Source organism: Panicum hallii, chromosome 8 (assembly GCF_002211085.1).
Source record: "Panicum hallii strain FIL2 chromosome 8, PHallii_v3.1, whole genome shotgun sequence".
Lineage (NCBI taxonomy): Eukaryota > Viridiplantae > Streptophyta > Magnoliopsida > Poales > Poaceae > Panicum > Panicum hallii.
This window is the reverse complement of record NC_038049.1, coordinates 615,881-636,728: the sequence shown is the minus strand read 5'-3', so window position 1 is coordinate 636,728 and position 20,848 is coordinate 615,881. Positions and strand designations below refer to the sequence as shown.

Here is a 20,848-nt window from a genome sequence, read left to right as displayed (position 1 = left end):
GCCTAGAATAAACAGTGCCACAATAAATTGGAGCTACATTACGGCTAGATGGTAGATGAATAAAATGAAAAAAGGTTACCTATAGATCGGACTGAATCAGGAGCTTAAACTTTATTCATCGTTGGAATAGCATTCATTATCAGTGTTTGCGTCGAAGGACAGAAATGATGCATAAAGCTATTATTATCGTCACAATGGTTAGAACCATGAAACTTGAGTGTACAAGTTTTGCTAATTTTGTTCATCGTTGGAATAGCATTCATTCATCGTTTTTTTTTGTTAAAACATCAAATAAAAGTGCAGAGAGAATATGCCACAGCTTCCTACAGAAACAAGCGAAGTCAACTAAGGATCATGTGCACATAGTATTGAAAAAAAGGCAGTTGCATTGCATCTTATATTTTCAGAATGCGACATACGCGTTTTATTAGCTGGATGGGTTTGTCTGTCTTCCCAAATAACCAATTAAGCTCTCCTACCTTTCCCTACATATTTCAACACTGAAGCACCAGCATCATCTCCCTGAAAGCAAAGCAGACAGTCTGCCTGCATAAGAACACCCAAATCGCTGCAGCTCTCGCCACTCTGCTTCGAGTCCAGCCTGTGCTATTTTTCACACAAATTCCTGCAGATTATTGCCGAAGAATCCACCACAGAGAGAAGATGCTTCTGAGGCATGGATTCTTCAAGTTCAGATCCTCCTTGTAACTGCCAATGAATGAGCAAAAATCTCAGCAGCTCACTCATCTGCGACGAGAGAAACAAAAATCCCTCTGCTCTCTCTACTAGCCAGAGCCAGGCAGTCTGGTTTCTTTCTACACATAGTCCTCCCACCACATCTCTCTCATCAATCTAGTAGCTTGCCTTCTTCCAGGCCAGGCCAGGTGACAACAAGGGAAGGCGAGAGGTCGATTTTTTGTGTACATATTCTCTGCACCAGTAATTCTCCATCCATCCATCGTTTATTCCTCTGCTTCGAGCTTCCGTCCTCTGCATACCTATCAAGTGTCGCGTCGTCTTGTCAGAGCTCGCAATCAACATGTGCGATTGGTTGTCTTCTGCAGGCGCATGCGCGAAAAACTGAGGTGATCGATCGAGAGAGGGAATAAGAGTTGGTTGCACTTAATTCGCAAAGCACTTTAAATTTGGAGGGAGGCATCCTGTTCCATCACTCAATCAATCTCTCCTCCATCAGTTATCGTGCGTGTCGCTGCCACATATAAGTGGCGTCAGATGAGTGCACGGTCCTGCTGCCTCGGCGCCGCGCACCACGCGCACGCGGGGGCCTCCTCCTCTTCCTCCTGGCCGTCCATGGCGCCGTGGATCATCGTCGACTGCTCCAGCCTCAGCTGGCTCCTCTTCCGTGTCTTCACCTACGACGCCACCCACAACCACCACAACTTCGCCAAGCCCGGCCTCTAGCACACGCCTCTTCTGATTGTCTTCTTCCACATCATCCTTGCTAGCAATTCTCTTCTCGTCAGTGGTGCAACCAAGTACCAAGCCCGGTCGAGCATGTCCGGGCCTCGGCGGTGCGGCAGCCGGCGGCCGGCGGTAGTGGGGGACAACACCAACGGATACGTCGAGACCGATCCCACTGGTCGCTATGGCCGGGTATGTATTACTGCACACATCTCATCCTTAATTTCTACTTCGTTTAATTGCTGATGACAAACACGAAAAGTTCATTTTTAATTTCTTGCTCCGCTTTGATTCAGAATGAACAACCTGACATTATAGTAAGATAGTTACCACGAATTGATGCATGATGATTAGAAGAAGAGAAGTACTAGTTCCCCTCGAATTGCCCTTCTTTCCAATCGCTGTCCTAGCTACCTCTACTATTGGTTTTTGATAACTTGTGCTAGTAGAGATGGTGTACTTCCATCACATGCTGACAGCAAAACCTTAGTTCATTAATTAGTTAAGATATAGGGTTGTTCTTCTTAATCATGTTTTTTTAAGGATAGATTATTCCATTGTGATGTGCACATCGGAGCTACCTGTAGAACAGGACACAATAATTGCGCCCTTTTCCTTTTCATCCCATCTCCATTTGGCTTTTGTAAATCTTGTTTTCTTTCCATACAGTTCGTTGATAGCACACATCATCTAGACCGGTTTCTTTTAGTTAGTTGCCAATACCCATATCGATCACTGCATAATGTGTTTACCATAAGTTTAATTTGCAATATGAAAGGTGGAACCATCAAGATATTCATGGCCACTATTATATTGTTGAACACATCAAGATCAGGGTCAAATACTGGTGCTAAATTAATCAGTTGCTCAGGTGGACTCTCAGATGGCATCATGTGAACAATAGTAAACAATTTTTGTACAGAAAGATAATACCATTATCGTATACTTGGTCAACTAGTGAATCATTAATCTGAGATGGTGAGAGACTTTGATTGTGATTTTTGGTCCAATCAGAAAAGAGTGCTAGCTTTTTTCCAATAGTCAGAGATGGTGTTTGATTGGTATTTGAACTTTCCCAAGTTGGATTTGCTGAGAGGTTTGCCCATCTGTCAATATGCCAATAATAAGATGCTTTGAAAGCTTCAAAAAGTATATGCTGTACGTTACCAAGTCATATCCATTAGATATGGTGCGGTTCATCTTTTCTGCTAGTCACTTTTCTTCATCCTTTTTCTTTCAGTAGATTTCAACAGAGGAGTTAACTATAACATTCTTTTATATATTAAAAATAACGCCATTCATTTCCAGAAGAAATATATAATGTCATTTTTTCCTTCAGGATCGATGCGCATAAATAATACTCCATATAATTTGAAAATTATGAGCTAGCTTGCTAATTTGAAGGCATAATTAATTAATTTTATGTTGATCTGAACCTGACAATCATGCAGTTCGACGAGCTGCTCGGCAAGGGCGCGATGAAGTCTGTGTACCGTGGCTTCGACGAGGAGCGCGGCGTGGAGGTGGCGTGGAACCAGGCCAGCCTGAGCGACGTCCTCCGGACCCCCGACGCGGTGCAGCGCATGTACTCGGAGGTGCAGCTGCTGAGCACGCTCCGCCACGACGCCATCATCGGCTTCCACGCGTCCTGGGTGGACGTGCCCCGGCGCACCTTCAACTTCATCACCGAGCTCTTCTCCTCCGGCACGCTCCGCTCCTACCGCCTCCGCTACCCGCGCGTGAGCCTCCGCGCCGTCCGGTCCTGGGCGCGCCAGATCCTGCGCGGCCTCGCCTACCTCCACGCCCACCGCCCGCCGGTGATCCACCGCGACCTCAAGTGCGACAACCTCTTCGTGAACGGGCACCAGGGCCAGGTCAAGATCGGCGACCTGGGCCTCGCCGCCGTGCTCCGGGAGGCCGGGCAGGCGGCGCACAGCGTGATCGGGACGCCGGAGTTCATGGCGCCCGAGATGTACGACGAGGAGTACAACGAGCTGGTGGACGTGTACTCGTTCGGCATGTGCATGCTGGAGATGCTCACCGTGGAGTACCCCTACAGCGAGTGCTCCAACCCCGCGCAGATCTACAAGAAGGTCACCGCCGGCAAGCTGCCCGACGCCTTCTACCGGGTGGAGGACGGGGAGGCCCGGCGGTTCATCGGCAGGTGCCTTGTCGCCGCGTCCAAGAGGCCGTCCGCGGCAGAGCTGCTGCTGGATCCGTTCCTACTCGACGATCATCATCACGTCATGTCGACGACGTCGTGTGCCGCCGTGACGATGGCACCGCCGCCATTGCCGCCTGCTGGTCCTCCTTCTTCTTCGACCTGCAGCAGTTCCGATGTTTCGTCGTTGGGCAATGATCATCAGGATGTAAGTGAGGATGCAGACGATCCTCTAGTGGCCAGGACGACTGAGATGACCATCACCGGCAAGCTGAACGCCGAGGAGGACACCATCTTCCTTAAAGTACAGATCGCCGACGAGACAGGTACGTTACATTCATCCGTCGTTCCAGTGCGATGCATTCAGATTATGTTGCATGGCATCACTTGACTGAGTGCAGATGCCTGATCGATCATACACGTACATGCACATGTGCAGGGAATAATGTTCGGAACATCTACTTCCCGTTCGACATGGTGAACGACACGGCGACAGAGGTGGCGGAGGAGATGGTCAAGGAGCTGGAGATCAGGGACCGGGACCCATCGGAGATCGCGGCCATGATCGAGCAGGAGATCGAGAGGCTGCTTCCCGGGCGAAAGCAGCAGCACGAGTATGCTGTGAACGCGGCACATGATGATGATGACGACGAAAGCGAGGAGCGCCCTCCTCCCTTCTACTATCTCTCCTCTTCCCCCACCTCCTCCCAAAGCTCTGTCTGTCCCTACGCCTCCGAAGACTTCTCTCGCCCACAAGGCGGTGCCTGGTCCAAAGGTAACAACGTTATTTTTTAACCGTACTCGAGCATTTTACTTCTTACTCCCTCCATCCACGAAAGAATGCAATTCTCGCTTTTCGACAAGTCAAACAGTTTAAATTTTGACTAAAGTTATATAAAAAATAATAACATTCATGATACAAGATAAATATATTTTCATAATAAATTTATTTGGAGACATAAGCGCTAATACTGTTTACTATAAATTTGATTTTTGACCGGCACGGATCCTATAATTATATTCTTTTATGGACGGAGATAGTAGTATTAACTTATGGCACATATTAGTGATTTGTATGCATGTTTTTTATTGTTTTTCGAATGAAAGAATAATTTGATTTGATTTCGTCCAAACATAAACATACATATAAAATGCACATGTCATGAATATATATGGAAGCTAGCCAGCCAGGGCATCTTTGCCGAACTGCCTGCTTTTGTACCTGTGTGGATGCATGCATACGTGTGTATTAGATATGACACTTTGACAATTTGGACTGGGAAATGTTGACTATGGCGCGGCGGTTCTGGCTCCTTATCCACAAGATTGCTGTTTTGTTTTTTTTTTGGAAGGAACAGATGGCTGTTTTGTTTTCCAAGCACACCACAGCAGTAGCCATGCATCATCTGGTTATTTGGCACCCTATCTAGGTAGGCACACGTAGGCGTCGCCAGTGCTTTTTGTTTGCATTCTTGCTAGAGTATGTCACGTTGCAGGCAGCCCTCATGCATATCTATCCTAGTATATCTTTAAGGGGAGAGCACTGCTCCATCGAGCTTGACACGTGTGCATTTTTTTTTCAAAAACTTTTCTGGTGTAGATTATGGGTACTACTGCGCTTGTTTAAGCGACGACGATGACATGAGCTCCTCGGGGAATCAGGACGAGGCCCAATCACCACGACCTGAAGTCGTCGGAGGGCCCAGCGGATTCTCAAAGGCCCAGCCCAAGAACACGAGATTCGGCAGCTCCCTGGCTCGGCAGCTGCAGCGGCAGTGCAGCATGTCGCCGCACGCCGGGCGGCCGCGGCGGCGGGAGGACGAGGACCGGCACGGGAGGAGGGGGAGGATGACGCGGAACCGGTCGATGGTGGACATGCGGAGCCAGCTGCTGCACCGGACGCTGGTGGAGGAGCTCAACCGCCGCCTCTTCTTCAACACCGTCGGCGCCGTCGAGAACATCGGCTTCCGGGCGCCGACCACCACCACCACCTCCTCGTCGTCGTCGACGCGTGGCAGGAGGAGCAGAGACGACAAGCATCACCAGAACTACGTCATGCTTTGAGTAATCTGGTTTTTTTCTGTACATGGTGCGTGGAAGCCATATGGCTCGAGAGTAAGCACTGTAGGACAGTAGAAAATTAGTGCAGCCAGTATGGTTTGTTAAGGACTTAAGATATAGATATATATATATATATATAGCTTATCATTCTGTACATTATTATTGTTCCGAGTAATGCGGCAATACAATACTCCGTGGATAATATATGCCATGGAAATGGAATGTGTTTTGTTCCAACCAAGGATATATATTTTCTTTCTTTTCCTAGATCATTTCTTTCGATTCAATTTCCATGGAAAAGCACAGAATATTTTTTGTCCGTACGATGGCATAGAATACTAATATTTTTTTATTCAGTTAGAACAAACTGTTGTGATTTTTGTCCGTACGATGATCGAGTGAGAAATGTTTAGCTTGTGCGGTGTCTTTCGTGCCTTGATTGTTGATTCATAATCTATTTTCCTCGTCCTCCGTACTCCGGCGCAGATTTATTTAAATATGCGGTTGTTGAAATCTTGACAAGACTGTTGGAATTAGCAAAACTGAATCCGAACCGCGTGGATGAAAGACAAAAAAAAGAAAAGCGCGTAAGACGGACCCCTTTCCCTTTCCTGTGGCACGGCAGAGGGAGAGGGTGGTGTCTGCTCCATCGATCAAGAGGTGGTGGCTCTGCCTCGCTTGATCCAAGAACAAGAAAATGCATGCGTCTGGAGATCCTGTTTCCTTTTATTTTAGTTTGAGGATGTGATAACGAACTTGGTACCGTAAGAGAGCGGCCGATATGAAAAAGAAAGATATGCATGAATTATGTTGCGAGATCGAACAGATTTTTATTTTTTTTTACTGAAAAACTTAGAACAAACGACGTTTCTGCATGCGTGCACATGAACTAGGTACATATATTTACATCAATTCTTCTATATATATATCAGGCAAAGAAACACACAAGATAGAGAAATGAAAAGAACAAAACAATATATATGCTATGCTAGCTGTATATATATTTATAGCTTGTTCATCAGTTGGTGCGTTTGCTTGGGGCGGATGGCGGTGGCTTCCCTCGGGGCTTCCTGCTGAGCAGCCACTCGTAGCTGCTCCTCACTACTACTGCTTCTCTCTCGGGGCATCGTCATGGACGGTGTGGCAGCAGTATGATGATGTTGTTGTTGTTGAGAGGCCTGCTGCAGGTGGAAGGCCGCGGCGTGAAGACGGTGAGGATATCCAGACGCTCCTTGGCCCCATCCAAGACCACGTGCTCCACCAGATCGTCTCCACCGGGAGCCTCATCACCGATTTCCATGCCGCCGCCGGTTCTGCTGCTGACGGAATGGACATGGCCCTGGATGAGGATGTTGGCGTTGCTGTGGTGTTCCAACCCTCTGACGAAAGCGGCGATGGCACTGATTTCGATCACCTGCAAGATGAGTTCGACGACAACGACGGCAGCGGCAATCTTGCTGGATTAAGTGCTGCTGGAGCTACAATGCAGATGGGAGGTGAGTTTGCTGTTACTCATGGTGGCAATGATGATTTGCACAACTCCAACCAGGCACTAACCATTGACGTTCAGGATATCGATGCTTACTGGATTCAGAGGAAGGTATCGCAAGCATTCCAGGAGACTGACATTGATCCCCAGCATACCCACAAGCTCTCCGAGGAGATCTTAAGCATAATCTCGGTGAGCACCGGCAACAGAGAAGTGGAGAACCGGCTTCTCATGCTCTTGGATTACACCAAGTTTGATCTCATTAAGTTGCTCCTGTACAACCGCCTCAAGATTGTGTGGTGTACCCGCTTAGCCAGGGCTCAAGACCAGGAACAACGGAACAAGATAGTGGAAGAGATGGCCGGCAATCCAAGCCTAGCTCCAATACTGAACCAACTATCTGAAACAAGAGCATCCGCAATGTTTGAGAGCCAGAAAACTCTGGATAGAAGCATCGGGGATCAGGCCAAGAGGTCTCTCAACAACGAGGGCGCTGGCTCTCACGGTGTGAAGGGTTGCCAGGCAATACAGCAGGACACAGAAGCTGCGAGGTTCAAAGAACAGAGGCAGCTGCTTGATCTTGATAGCCTTTCTTTTCACCAGGGTGGGCTCTTGATGTCTAACAGAAAATGTGAGCTTCCTCCAGGATCATTTAGAACAGCTCATAAGGGCTATGAGGAAGTTCACGTGACTGCACCAAAAGCTAGGCCATATGAATCTGGAGAGAGGATTGTGAAGATATCTGATATGCCAGAGTGGGCACAACCAGCTTTTGCTGGGATGACACATCTGAATATGGTTCAGAGCAAGGTTTACGATACCGCTCTTTTCAAACCAGATAATATCCTTCTCTGCGCTCCGACTGGTGCTGGCAAGACGAACGTGGCTCTGCTTACAATCCTTCAGCAGGTTGGCATGCATATGAAGGATGGACAGTTCGACAACACAAAGTCCAAAATCATCTATGTGGCCCCGATGAAAGCTGTGGTTGCTGAAGTTGTTGGAAACTTGTCGGCGCGCCTGAAAGATTACAATGTCACTGTTAGGGAGCTTAGTGGAGATCAAAATTTGACAAAACAACAGATTGAAGAAGCGCAGATTATTGTCACTACACCTGAGAAGTGGGATATTGTGACTAGGAAATCAGGTGACAGAACCTATACCCAAACGGTCAGGCTGTTAATTCTTGATGAAATCCATCTACTGCATGATAACAGGGGGCCTGTTCTAGAGAGCATCGTTGCTAGAACACTTCGGCAGATTGAGACAACCAAGGAACATATTCGTTTGGTTGGGCTCTCTGCGACTCTTCCAAACTACAATGATGTTTCCGTGTTCTTGCGTGTTCGTACTGATGGCCTTTTCCATTTTGACAACAGTTACCGACCTTGCCCTCTTGCTCAGCAGTACATTGGAATCACTGTGAGGAAGCCACTACAAAGGTTCCACTTGATGAATGAAATTTGTTATGAGAAGGTCATGGCTGCTGCTGGTAAGCATCAAGTGATTATATTTGTTCACTCAAGGAAGGAGACAGTGAAAACTGCTCGTGCTATTAGAGACACTGCTTTGGCTAATGACACATTGAGCTGCTTTTTGAGGCTTGAGAGTGCAAGCCAAGAGATTCTTGGTAGTACCGTAGAGCTTGTGAAAATCAGTGATCTTAAAGACCTTCTGCCATATGGGTTTGCTATTCATCATGCTGGGTTGGCAAGGGTTGACCGTGAACTTACTGAGATGCTTTTTAGAGATAAGCATATAAAGGTTCTTGTATCGACAGCCACCCTTGCGTGGGGTGTCAATTTGCCTGCTCACACCGTTATCATAAATGGTACCCAGATTTACAATCCGGAAAAAGGTGCTTGGACAGAACTAAGTCTGCTGGATGTTACGCAGATGCTTGGTAGTGCCGGAAGGCCTCAGTATGATACACATGGAGAGGGAATTATCTTAACTGGTCACAGTGAATTGCAGTATTACCTGTCTCTTATGAATCAACAGCTACCTATTGAGAGTCATTTTATATCCAGATTGGCTGATCAATTGAATGCAGAGATTGTTCTGGGGACTGTTCAGGATGCTCAGGAGGCATGCTCATGGCTTGGCTACACTTATCTCTATATTCGAATGCTCCGCAATCCGACATTGTATGGTCTGCCGGTAGATATTATGGAGCGAGATAAAACAGTTGATGAAAGAAGAGCGGACTTGATACACTCTGCTGCTCGCCTACTGGAGAGTAACAGTTTGATAAAGTATGACAGAAAAACAGGGTACTTTCAAGCTACTGGTTTGGGAAGGGTTGCGAGTTATTACTATATTGGTCACAGTACTATCTCGACATATAATGAGTACCTGATGCCAACTATGGGTGAGATTCAGCTGTTCCAACTGTTCTCCCTGAGTGAAGAATTCAAGTATGTTAGTGTTAGGGAGGATGAGAAAATGGAACTTGCAAAGCTTTTGGATCGCGTGCCAATTCCTGTGAAAGAGAGCTTGGAGGAGCCCAGTGCAAAGATTAATGTTCTGCTGCAAGCATATATTTCTAGGCTGAAACTAGATGGTCTTTCCCTTAGTTCTGATATGGTCTATATCAGACAGAGTGCTGGCCGTCTTCTTCGAGCATTATTTGAGATAATTCTGAAGAGAGGATGGGCTCAACTAGCACTGACAGCTCTGAATCTTTGCAAGATGGTTGATAGACAAATGTGGAGTGTTCAAACTCCCTTGCGCCAATTTCCTATAATTCCAGTGGAAATCTTGATGAAACTGGAGAAAAAGGAATTGGCTTGGGAGAGGTATTATGACCTGTCATCACAGGAAATTGGTGAGCTGATTCGTTATCCTAAGATGGGGAGGCAGCTATTCAGGTGCATCCACCAATTGCCAAAGTTGAACCTTTCAGTCCACGTCCAACCAATTACTCATGCACTTTTGGGCCTTCAGCTGACTATTACACCTGATTTCCAATGGGATGATGAGATACATGGCCATGTAGAGCCCTTTTGGATCATAGTTGAGGACCACGATGGTGAGTGTATTCTTCACCATCAGTATTTTAGACTTAAGAAACAATATGTGGATGAAGATCATACATTGAACTTCACAGTGCCGATATATGAGCCACTGCCTCCTCAGTATTTTATACGCGTTGTATCTGACAAATGGCTTGGTTCTCACACAATCCTTCCTGTCTGTTTTAGGCATTTAATTCTAACAGAAAAATATGCTCCACCAACTGAATTGCTTGACCTGCACCCATTTCCCCTTGCTGCATTGAGGGATGGACGGTATGAAGTTCTATATGGCGCTTTCAAGCATTTCAATCCCATCCAGACACAAGTATTCCCTGTCCTGTATAATAGTGATGACAATGTGCTTGTCGCTGTGCCAACGGGTAGTGGGAAGACGGTATGTGCGGAGTTTGCTATACTAAGAAACCACCAGAAGGCATTGTCTGGTGAGAGCAACATGCGGGTTGTGTATATAGCTCCAATTGAAGCTCTTGCAAGAGAAAGAAATAGGGACTGGGAGCACAAATTTGCAGAGTTTGCCAAGGTTGTTGAGCTAACAGGTGAAACTGCAGCTGATGTGAAGGTTCTTGATAAAGGGAATATCATAATCAGCACTCCTGAAAAGTGGGATGCACTATCTTGCCGATGGAAGCAGATAAAGCACATCCAACATGTCAGCTTATTTATAGTTGATGAGCTTCATCTGCTCGGTTCTGACAAGGGACATGTTTTGGAAATTGTGGTATCTAGGATGAAGCGTATTTCGAAGTACGTTGGCAGTAACATACGGATTGTAGCACTTTCAGCATCACTTGCAAATGCTAAAGATCTTGGTGAATGGATTGGTGCCACCTCTCATGGCCTTTTCAATTTTTCTCTAACAGTGAAACCGGTTCCGTTAGAAATCCACATTCAGGGTGTGGACACAGAAAACTTTGAGGCAAGGATGCAACCAATGACAAAGCCTACATACGCTACCATCAGAAAACATGCAAATAATGGTAAAAAACCTGCCTTGGTATTTGTACCGACAAGGATGCATGCCAGACTGACTGCGTTGAACTTGTGTGCATACTCCAGTGCTGAGGGTGCTGGAACACTATTTCTTCTTGGGCCAGAAGATGAGATGGAAACTTTCACCAAAGGCATTGATGAAGAAACACTTAAAAGTACACTTAAATGTGGTGTAGGCTACTTGCATGAGGGGCTAAGTGAACTTGACCAGGAACTTGTAACCCAGCTGTTCCTGTGTGGGAGGATCCAAGTGTGTGTAGCGAGCAGCACAATGTGCTGGGGAAGGTCATTGCCTGCTCATTTGGTTGTTGTCATGGGGACGCAGTACTACAATGGCTGTGATACTGCTCACATCGATTATCCAATCACTGATCTGCTTCAAATGGTCAGTCATGCCAGCAGTCCACTTCAAGATAACTCGGGAAAATGTGTGATATTGTGCCATGCACCTCAGAAAGAGTACTATAAGAAGTTCCTTTTTGAGGCCTTACCTGTTGAGAGTCATCTTCACCATTTCCTGCATGATCATATGAATGCTGAGGTTGTTGGCAGTGCTATAGAAAATAAACAAGAGGCTGTGGATTACCTTACTTGGACTTTCATGTATCGACGGCTGACAAAGAATCCTAACTACTACAATCTTGAGGGTGTAAACCACAGACATCTTTGTGATTATCTTCTGAGTTGATTGATACTGCCTTGAGTTATCTAGAGTCAAGAAAGTGTGTGGCTGTGGAGGAAGATATGTACCTGAAGCCCCTTAACCTTGGCCTTATTGCTTCTTACTACTACATTAGCTACACAACGGTTGACCATTTCAGTTCTATGCTAACTCAGGTGACTAAGATGAAAGGTCTCCTAGAGATTGTAGCATCTGCTTCAGAATATGCAGCGCTTCCAAGACATCCTGGTGAGGAGAAGTTCATTGAAAAGCTTGTTCGCCACCAGAGATTTTGTATTGAGAAACCTAAGTTTGGTGATCCACATGTCAAGGCCAATGCTCTGCTGCAAGCCCACTTGTCCAGGCACATGGTTATAGGGAACATGGCAGCTGATCAGCGTGAGGTTCTCCTCTCTGCACATAGATTGATCCAGGGAATGGTTGATGTTATATCCAGCAATGGTTGGCCTAGTCTTGCTCTCAAAGCAATGGAGTTGATCGAGTCAAATGGTGACACAAGGCATGTGGGATCATGATTCCGTGCTTCTTCAATTTCCACACTTTACCAAAGAGTTAGCCCAGAGATGCCAGGAAAATGAAGGGCAGGCCATGAGGAGTATCTATGATCTTGCTGAGATGAATATTGATGAGATGCAGAATCTCTTGCAGCTGTCAAAGTCTCACCTGCAGGACATCATCGGATTCTTCAAACAGTTTCCCAATGTTGATATTGGTTGAGGTCTGTGAGGGTGATAAGATTAGTGCTGGTGACAACATAACTATGCAGATAACATTAGAGCGTGATATGACTAATAACTTGCTGTCGGAGGTTGGGTCAGTTCATGCTCCGAGGTTCCCCAAGCCCAAGGAAGAAGGCTGGTGGGTTGTAATTGGTGATAGTTTCACTGACAAGTTGCTGGCGGTTAAAAGAGTGGCATTTCAAAAGACAGCAAGAGTAAAGCTAGAGTTCGCTTCTCCGGCCAAAGCAGGAAGAAAGAATTACATGATTTACTTGATGTCAGATTCTTATTTGGGCTGTGATCAGGAGTACAAATTCACAGTTGATGTCATGGATGCTAGACAGGATGGATGATGAAGGCAGGCACAGGCGCTGTGGATACTGGTTTGCTCAACACTGTGTTCTTTCTTTTCTTTTTCTTTTGGCATGAATACTAAATATTCTGTGCTCACAACCTATAACATGTCAAGGTTAGATTATTCTGATTGTAACCCTTGCACTTTCTGTGCTGCCACTTGTGCTCAACCTTGAGCTTTGCTTTTCTCCATTTTTTTGTGTATTATGAACATCTTTAATACTCAAGCCTTAATGTTTTGGAGCAGTAAAATATAAATTTACCATATTGCCCAGAATAAACTATTTGCTCCAGTTATTGATGCTCGACAAGCTATGCACTTCATTGGCTGCAAATCATACTGTCTCAACTTTGGTGTATGTTTTTTTCCCATTTGAAAATCGGCTGGCATTTCAGGAGATTTTTTTTCCAGTCCTGTATTACTTAATTAGATCAAACACAAGCTATTTTTTTCATTTTGAAAATAGGCTGGCATTTATGAGATTTTTCCAGATCTGTAATACTTAGATCAAACAAAAGCTACTTTTATCCAATACCGGCTCTGTTACAATCCCAGTTTCACTAACAAATATGGCTAGGAAGGATCTCAGTTTGCAGCTGTTGATAGATTTGTAGATACAGTCAGCTCCAGTAGTGGTATAGACATTGTTGCTGTGGCTTTTCCTGTGAATAAGGTGTTTTTCCATGTACATTGTAGAGGAGGATGAGATGTGAGCAATAAGCTGCAGTGGTTGTCATTCCCATTTCTCCACCTTGATAATGCCTCTGTTAAAATATTTCAGGACTGAACAAAAATGAAGATACATGGAGCATTAGGGAGCTTCAAAGTGCTGGTGCTGTTTACAGGATGAGCGGGCATAAAAAAAATGACAATTGGAGCTGGTGGCAGCGGCGAACAGGGCATGGACGCATGGTATAGTTGACTGATTCTGCCAAGGTCCTTAGCTCAGCAGATTAGGGATTTCCGTCTTGTCTGCACGCAGATTTAGGAGGTGGTATCCGATAGCTGAAAGTGTTATATGCATTACATTTCAACGTGCAATCAATTTCTTCAGATTCTTACTCCAAAAAAAAATCTTAAGATTCTTACATTTCCACGTGCAATCAACTAGTATATTTGGGCGGCCAAGAGCGAAATAATGTGTAGATAATTTTTTTTAAGAAAAGATAAACAGTTAAGTGCCTAGCTAGTTGTTGGGCATAGTACAGTTAGATGAATGACTTAAATAAGCTTGCTGACCACAGCCGTCATTGGACTTGAATGAATCCCCTCCTGATGATGACGGTGACAGAGAAGCACCCTGCAAGCCACCGCCGTGTCGCCGACCTTGACTCCGGGCGTCACAGTGAAGGCAACCGTAAGCTTCTCCTCCACGTCACCTTCTCCTTCTCTGACGCCAGGTGCAGCCACTGCCACGCTCTCCATGAACTCCTCGACGTACTCACTGCCTCTCCTCGCATAGAACATTCTGACACCGTGGCTGTGCTTTAAGCACCGCGCCATGGCCACACGCAGCGCCCACGCCGACCTCGCCATCGTCGCGAACGCCCGGTAGAACCACGTCCTCGGGTGCCCGCCGCGCGCCACGAACGCCCTCTGGTCCAGGTTCCGGAACATTGCCGCCTCCATTTCCGACGGCACGGCGGCCAAGTATCTGGACCGGCAGAATCTCGAGAAACCAGAGCTTGGGTACTGCATCAAGGCGTCCAGAGGGTCGCACAACCTCATGATCCGTTCAAAGCAAGCACCACTGATTTTCAGCCCTTCTTTATCTTCTTCTTCTTCTTCTTGAGTTGTGGTAATAACACCGACGAGCATTGTTCGCGACAGGTGCGCCTCAAGTGAGTACCTCCTCCATGACCGCTCTACTGCATCGTTCACGCAGTTATCTGAAGGTACCAGAATGCTAGTAGCAATCAACTCTGCAAAGTCGTGCACCGATGCTGCTGCCACCTTGAACAGCTCCGACAATGCTCCTGGCGTCACCGCGGTCATCTCTTTCGGCACGACGAATCCCTTGTCAGTGTGCTTGACTGACGACGGCTTTTCGCTCTTGATCTGCTTGTTCAGTCTCGAGTTCTCCCTCTGCAGCGCCTCCAGTTCTCTCTTCAGCAGCACGATGTCTGAATCCCTCTTCCTCGTCTCGGCCTCCAGTTCCTGAACCAAGGACCACCGCTCGTTGACCAATGACCCGATCCCACAACTGGAACTGCACAGGCGCTGCAGAGCTGCTACTGAATCCAGCTCAGACGTGATAATCTCATCGGCGAAGGCGAGCTTGGCAGGGTCGTAGGGGATGTGAGCTCTCTGGAGCTTGATGTAAGCTGACTTGAGGGATCCCATTGCTTCAAACAGTCTTATGAGAAGTAGCCTCTGATCATATCCACCGCAAAAATTTCCAAGTTGTGATTTTGTCTCATCGTCCAGTGCTGGCGCTGCGCAGACCTTGGTGAGCTTGCAGAGCTTGGTGAGGCCGACTAGGAGCCCAGGAACGGTGCAGGTAGGAGTCCTTGTGCTTGTTCTTGGTGTTGCTGACTCCATTTGGCCTTAGTAACTCTGCTTCCAGTCCAGCATCTAGGAAGAGAAACAAGAAAAAAATCAAACTTTTTTTCTGAACGAGAATATGAGAAAAATCAAATCTTTGGCCTAGTGACTGCTTTCAATCCAGCATCTAGGAAGAGAGAAAAAATAATAATCAAACAGAATCGGCAGAGGAACGCTGGAAGGTTTTTGATGCAGAGACTGGATGATAACTGGCTGTGCTTGTTGCTCACACTCATTCTATGAAAAACATTTCTTTTCTTTCCCAAGATGAAACAAAACAGATAAATTGTGAATCTTGGATACAAATCCGCTGTTTGTAGCAGGATCAGTATACAGTTTTCCAATTGCAGCAGGATTATCTAAAAAGCCATTGAAGTAGGATGAATCCCCAGAACTGCAAGAATGAGCAAGACAGATCTAGTCCAAGTCCTTTAATAAAGAAGAAAAAAAAACAGATGCTGGCATGAAACTTCCACAGATATATAACTGAACAAGTGGAAGGATCTGAATAACGAAAAAAGTTGTATGGAATTACAGGAAGCATCAAAGACAGTGGAGGCAATAGCAAACAAAATCATGTCAGGTTTTACCTTCTGACAGAAGCAACTAAGAACAAATGAAGGCCATCAGCAAACGCAATTATCGGTTAATGATGGACAGGGAGAAGCAGAGAAGAGAAGTAGTAACCTGCGGGTAGAGTAACCGCTAGATTGATGAGGGAGATGAGTGAAGCCTTCTTCCCTTGCCTGGTCTAAAATACTTATTTTCGAAACATTATGGACTTCTTGGCGGCGGTGGCAAAGCGAGGCGAAATCAACATGGCATTGGGAACGACAAAACAACGTGCTGGTATGATGAGGACAAAAACGGAGGTCGGCAATTCATCATGGCATCGGGAACAGCAAAAGCAAAAGGTTCCCGGCGGAGGCAACGTTTATCTGTCTGGGACCAAGCTGCAGAGCAACTCTGCTACTGAAAGCAAAAGAGGGAAAGTGTAAAAAAAAAATGAATTCCAGTGATTTTTCCAATATATTCTTTTGGAAAGGCAGGTCACCTGCTTCGGAAATCATACAAACTGCAATCCACTTCCCCATTATTAGTACTTAACATTTAGAACTTCACAAAATTGAGCTTTAACTTGCCATAGTAGTAGATTTGCTAGTTCTGAGTCAAATTACTGTCCAACGATATACTATATATCCATCAGCAGTTGACGAGAAGAAATTTTGTACACGAACACAAAAATGAGAAGAAATTGAAGCTACACCACGTTCTCTGCGGCATTGACGACCACGTTGGCCTGCCGTGGTGGTGGGTGTGCCGGCGCGCCGCCGCCGCCGCCGCCTACCGTCGCCCTGCATAGCGGGACAGGTGTTCTTCTTGCGGAGCCATCTGGCGACGCAGGGCTTGTGGAATATGTGGGCGCAGTCGGGCAGGACGCTGCATGTACAGTTTTCCATCCAGCCCGAGCCCCGTGGGCCGGCCCACGGCTTGTTTTTTTCCCAGCACGGGCACAGTTCGTCAGGAAGTTAATTGGGCCCAGGCTAGCCCGGCACGGGGCTCGTGCCATGCCTGGACCGACTCCTCGGCATGTGGGCCGGCCCAGCCCGGCACGTTTAAGCCGCGGCCCAATCAGGCACGTGGATCGGCCTGGGCACGGGAGGCCTAATAAGGCCCGGGAGCTCGAGCGGCTCGGTGTATATAATGCCCGAGCGCCGGCCGGGCCCTAAAACCCTAGCGCCCCCGCCCCCTGTTCATTCCTCCCCCGTAGCCTCTTCACCTCCCTCGCTCCCTCGCCCGCAGGCCACGGCCTCTTTGCCTCCCTCATCTCGCCGCCGTCACCGGTGTAGATCCGCCGCTGCCCTTGCCTCCTCTGCCTCTCCTCGCCTAGATCCGGTGTTCCCTTCTTTCCCTCCCCCCCTGCTCGTCGGATCTAACTCCTGGGTGATCCTCCTTGTCTCCCACGCCACCTCTCGAGCCGCGCCCCAAAACCCTAGCACCCCCGCCCCCTTTCCTTCCTCGCCCGCAGCCTCTTCGCCTCCCTCACGCCCTCGCCTACGGGCCGCGGCCTCTTTGCCTCCCTTGTCTCGCCGCCGTCGCTGGTGTAGGCCCTCGCCTCCTCCGCCTCTCCACGCCTAGATCCGGTGTTCCCCTCCCTTCTCCTCCCCATCTGCTCGCCGGATCTAGCTCCTCGAAGGTCCTCCTCACCTCCCACGCCGCCTCCCGATCCGCGGCTCGGCCATATCCGACGCTCCTCGACGCTGCCAGATCCGACACCAACAATCCTTCTCCTCCCTCTCCTGTGGCCGGTGAAGGGGATTGAAGAAGGGGAAGACGGGGAAGGCCGAGAGGCGGCCAGCCGGCGACGCGAGCCAGTGGTGCCTCCTCATCTCCTCTGCTCGGTGTCAAATCTGCTCCCCCTCTCTTATTTTGTTGCTTCTTGACCTTCTTCACCTTCCTCTTCTCCAATCCCCATCTCACTCTTCTAGTCTCCGGTGAGGTTGTCAACGGCAACTCCGATGCTCCGGCCATTGATAACTCCAGTCCTCTTCTCTTCTTTTTTTTATTTCTTGTTTTGTTTCTAACTGACTTGTTTCTCTGCTCTGTTGCTCTTTCTTCTTGCGCAGGCCGTCGAGGGATCAGAGGCCAACGATGGCCGACGACGACCCGTCGTCCCACAGCTATGAGTTGCGGGTGATGGGTCTTCGCGGAGATGATGAGGACGACCTGGCTACGGATGTAGAGAAGTTTGGCAACAACGCTGCCATCGACCTAGATGCAGACGCCCAGGGACTTCCTCACGGGCCGTCTGCGCAGCCGGCCAGCTCTGAGAGTGTGAGCACCGGTGCTGCCAGTGGAAGTGGCGGCTCCAGAAAGAGGAGGTTGTCCACCTCTAAGGCGTGGAAGGACTTCGAGAAAATCTAAGAGGTAATCGACGGTAAAGAACGTCGAACTAGTGCTAAATGTAGGCATTGCAAGAAAGATTTCAGTGGTAAATCCACCCATGGTACTGGCCACTTGCTTAGGCACATTCTTATATGCCCTGTTTTGAAAGGTCGTTCTGCCATGGCTCAATCTCAGCCTGAGTTTAATCCTGATGGCTCTGTTCGCACTTGGGAGTATAGTCCTGATGTTGCTCATACTCAGTTGTGTATGTTGATTGCACGTCTTGACCTGCCTTTATGCATTGGTGAAACTGATGCTTTTGAAGAGTACGTTGCTACTGCTCATAACCCTAGATTTTGTCGTATCTCTAGGCAAACAACCACTAGAGATTTTGCTAGGTATTTTAATGATCGTCGTCGTGTACAGCTTGTTGAGAGTTTGAAATCTGTATCCTCTATTGCTCTTACTTCTGATATCTGGTCTGATAATGGTAAGGAGAATTATCTTAGTGTGGTTGCTCACTATATGAATGTTGATTGGCACTTAGAGAAAAAGATAGATCTCAGGCTGATTGATGTGTCTCACAATGCTAAGAATATTGCTGAGCGTATTACTTCCGTTCTTGCTAATTTTGGATTAAGTGATAAAATATTCTCTGTTATATTGGACAATGCTGCTACTAACACTGGGCTATTAATCAATTTAATCCTATCTTGTCTAGTTATGTTGGTAGGTTGTTCTTGCATCAGAGATGTGCTTGTCATATTATCAATCTTATTGTTAAGACTGGCCATGATGTGTTTAAGCCTATGCTGTCTGCATTTAGAATTGCTATATCATTTTTAAATTTATCTAACCAACGCGTTGCTGCATATAAATCATATTATATTATTATTAATGAAAGATCTCGCAAGTTTAGCTTAGACATGGATGTAAGATAAGTTTAGCTTAGATATGGATGTAAGATGGAATTCCACTTATCTCGTGCTAAAACATCTCTTGCCCCAGAAGAACTCATTCTCTATTTTTATCACTACTAACCATCCTTTGATTGATGGCCAGCCACTCTTGACAGAACAATATTTGTACGATTCCAGTGTTGTTCTTTCTAGTGTTTATTATCCCACATCTCCATTAATATTGCATCATATTCTTGAGATAGCTAACCATCTAAATAATTATGAAAATGATAGAAATTTAAGAAATGTTGTTACTCCCATGAAAGATAAGTTTTTATAATATTAGTATGACATTTCTATGCTTTATGCCTTTGCATTTATATTGGATCCTAGGGCTAAGATGAAAGGTTTCAGCAATATTCTTAGACTTTTATCTTAGTTTAATGGTAATGATTACTCCTGCTACTTAACTGAGGTAAGAGCTGAACTATCCGTTATTTTTGTAAGTATGATGAAAAATTTGGTGCTGCAAGGTTGCAAATGGCTGCACAACCAGATCCTATAGGTAAGAAAAGGACTGATTGGGGTAAGATCTTTGGGGGTGATATTTGTGGTTCTAGTTTTGCTAGTGCTAGTGCTGCTTGTCTTGGTGCTGATCTTGGTGGTTCTTCCTCCTTGCATAGGAGATCATCTGCTAGTGCTACTTCTGGTGCTTCTCTAAACTTTCTGTCTACCTAGATAGTGATCTGTTAACCAGTACGACGATAAATTCAACCTTTTGAACTGGTGGCATGAGCATAAATTATCATATTATATTCTCTCAATCCTAGCTAGAGATGTTATGACTGTGCATGTTTCTACAATATCATCAGAATCTGCTTTTAGTACTACTGGCAAGATCATCGAGGAGCGGCGACGGCGCCTGGGCTTGAGATGGTGGAGATGTTGGCTCTGGTGAAGAATTAGGAGCTAGGAGATGCAAGACTTCAGCATGCCGTAGAGGATCAAGAACTTGAAGACTCTTTTCAGAACTTGTTTCTTGATGAAGAATCTATCTAGTATGGTGGTGTACTGGTGTGGACATATGGTTCAGAACTTGAACTTTAACTTGAACTGATATTGATGTACTTTGACGAGGCAACAAATAAAACAGCTCAAGTTAATTATCCTTTTCAGATTTGTGAATGTGTATGCTTGAATGCTAATGTCTTGATATTTGGATGTCTATGTGCATATGTATGTTTGTGTTAATGAAAGTCTTTGAATTTGAGAATGTGTTAAGATTTCAATAAATTTCTAGTTAAATTTAAAATTTTCATGGATTGAAGAGGTTGTTATCTACATGGGCTCGCGGACTGGCACAACCTGCAGAGCCTATATGGACAATTAAACCGGCCCGATACGGATAACAGACCTGCGTGTCGTGCCTGGACCGAGACCTCAGCACATGGGCCGGCCCGGCCTGGCATGATTGTGCCAATCGTGCCGGGCTGTGCCGAGCGGAAACCGGCCCGGACCGTGCCGTGCCGGGCGGTCCGAATTGCCAACTATAGCTGCAGGCCTGGTACGGCGTGACGCAGATGACGCACGAGTCTCCGTCGT

The 20,848-nt window shown here is 46.6% G+C and overlaps 2 protein-coding genes and 1 pseudogene across 3 annotated transcripts; 2 read left to right on the top strand and 1 right to left on the bottom strand.

Moving 5' to 3' along the window:
* The first annotated feature begins 643 nt into the window (after positions 1–643).
* On the top strand, positions 644–5,798 carry LOC112902761 (probable serine/threonine-protein kinase WNK8). The gene is made up of 4 exons (XM_025971930.1): positions 644–1,614; positions 2,874–3,909; positions 4,023–4,358; positions 5,184–5,798. The coding sequence occupies exons 1-4, from the start codon at positions 1,516–1,518 to the stop codon at positions 5,645–5,647; spliced, it is 1,935 nt and encodes a 644-aa protein (XP_025827715.1). The 5' UTR covers positions 644–1,515; the 3' UTR covers positions 5,648–5,798.
* An 831-nt stretch (positions 5,799–6,629) lies between these two features.
* LOC112902521 lies at positions 6,630–13,007 on the top strand (annotated as a pseudogene).
* Positions 13,008–13,652: 645 nt separating this feature from the next.
* On the bottom strand, positions 13,653–16,325 carry LOC112902986 (protein GRAVITROPIC IN THE LIGHT 1-like). 2 transcript variants are annotated; one of them, XM_025972188.1, is made up of 2 exons: positions 16,149–16,325; positions 13,653–15,491 (listed from the first exon to the last, which is right to left on the bottom strand). In XM_025972188.1, exon 2 carries the CDS (start codon positions 15,456–15,458, stop codon positions 14,139–14,141), a length of 1,320 nt encoding a protein of 439 aa, XP_025827973.1. In that variant the 5' UTR covers positions 15,459–15,491; positions 16,149–16,325; the 3' UTR covers positions 13,653–14,138. The 2 variants fall into 2 exon arrangements, with proteins under 2 accessions (XP_025827973.1, XP_025827975.1); XM_025972190.1 differs by lacking the exon at positions 16,149–16,325 and adding an exon at positions 16,052–16,133.
* Between the last annotated feature and the right edge of the window lie 4,523 nt (positions 16,326–20,848).

Bases quoted from the DNA above. Each gene is read 5' to 3' on its own strand.
- LOC112902761 (XM_025971930.1), top strand. From the start codon at position 1,516: ATGTCCGGGCCTCGGCGGTGCGGCAGCCGGCGGCCGGCGGTAGTGGGG. The intron at 3,910-4,022 runs GTACGTTACATT...GCACATGTGCAG, and splicing joins ACAGATCGCCGACGAGACAG to GGAATAATGTTCGGAACATC. The intron at 4,359-5,183 runs GTAACAACGTTA...TTTCTGGTGTAG, and splicing joins AGGCGGTGCCTGGTCCAAAG to ATTATGGGTACTACTGCGCT.
- LOC112902986 (XM_025972188.1), bottom strand. From the start codon at position 15,458: ATGGAGTCAGCAACACCAAGAACAAGCACAAGGACTCCTACCTGCACC.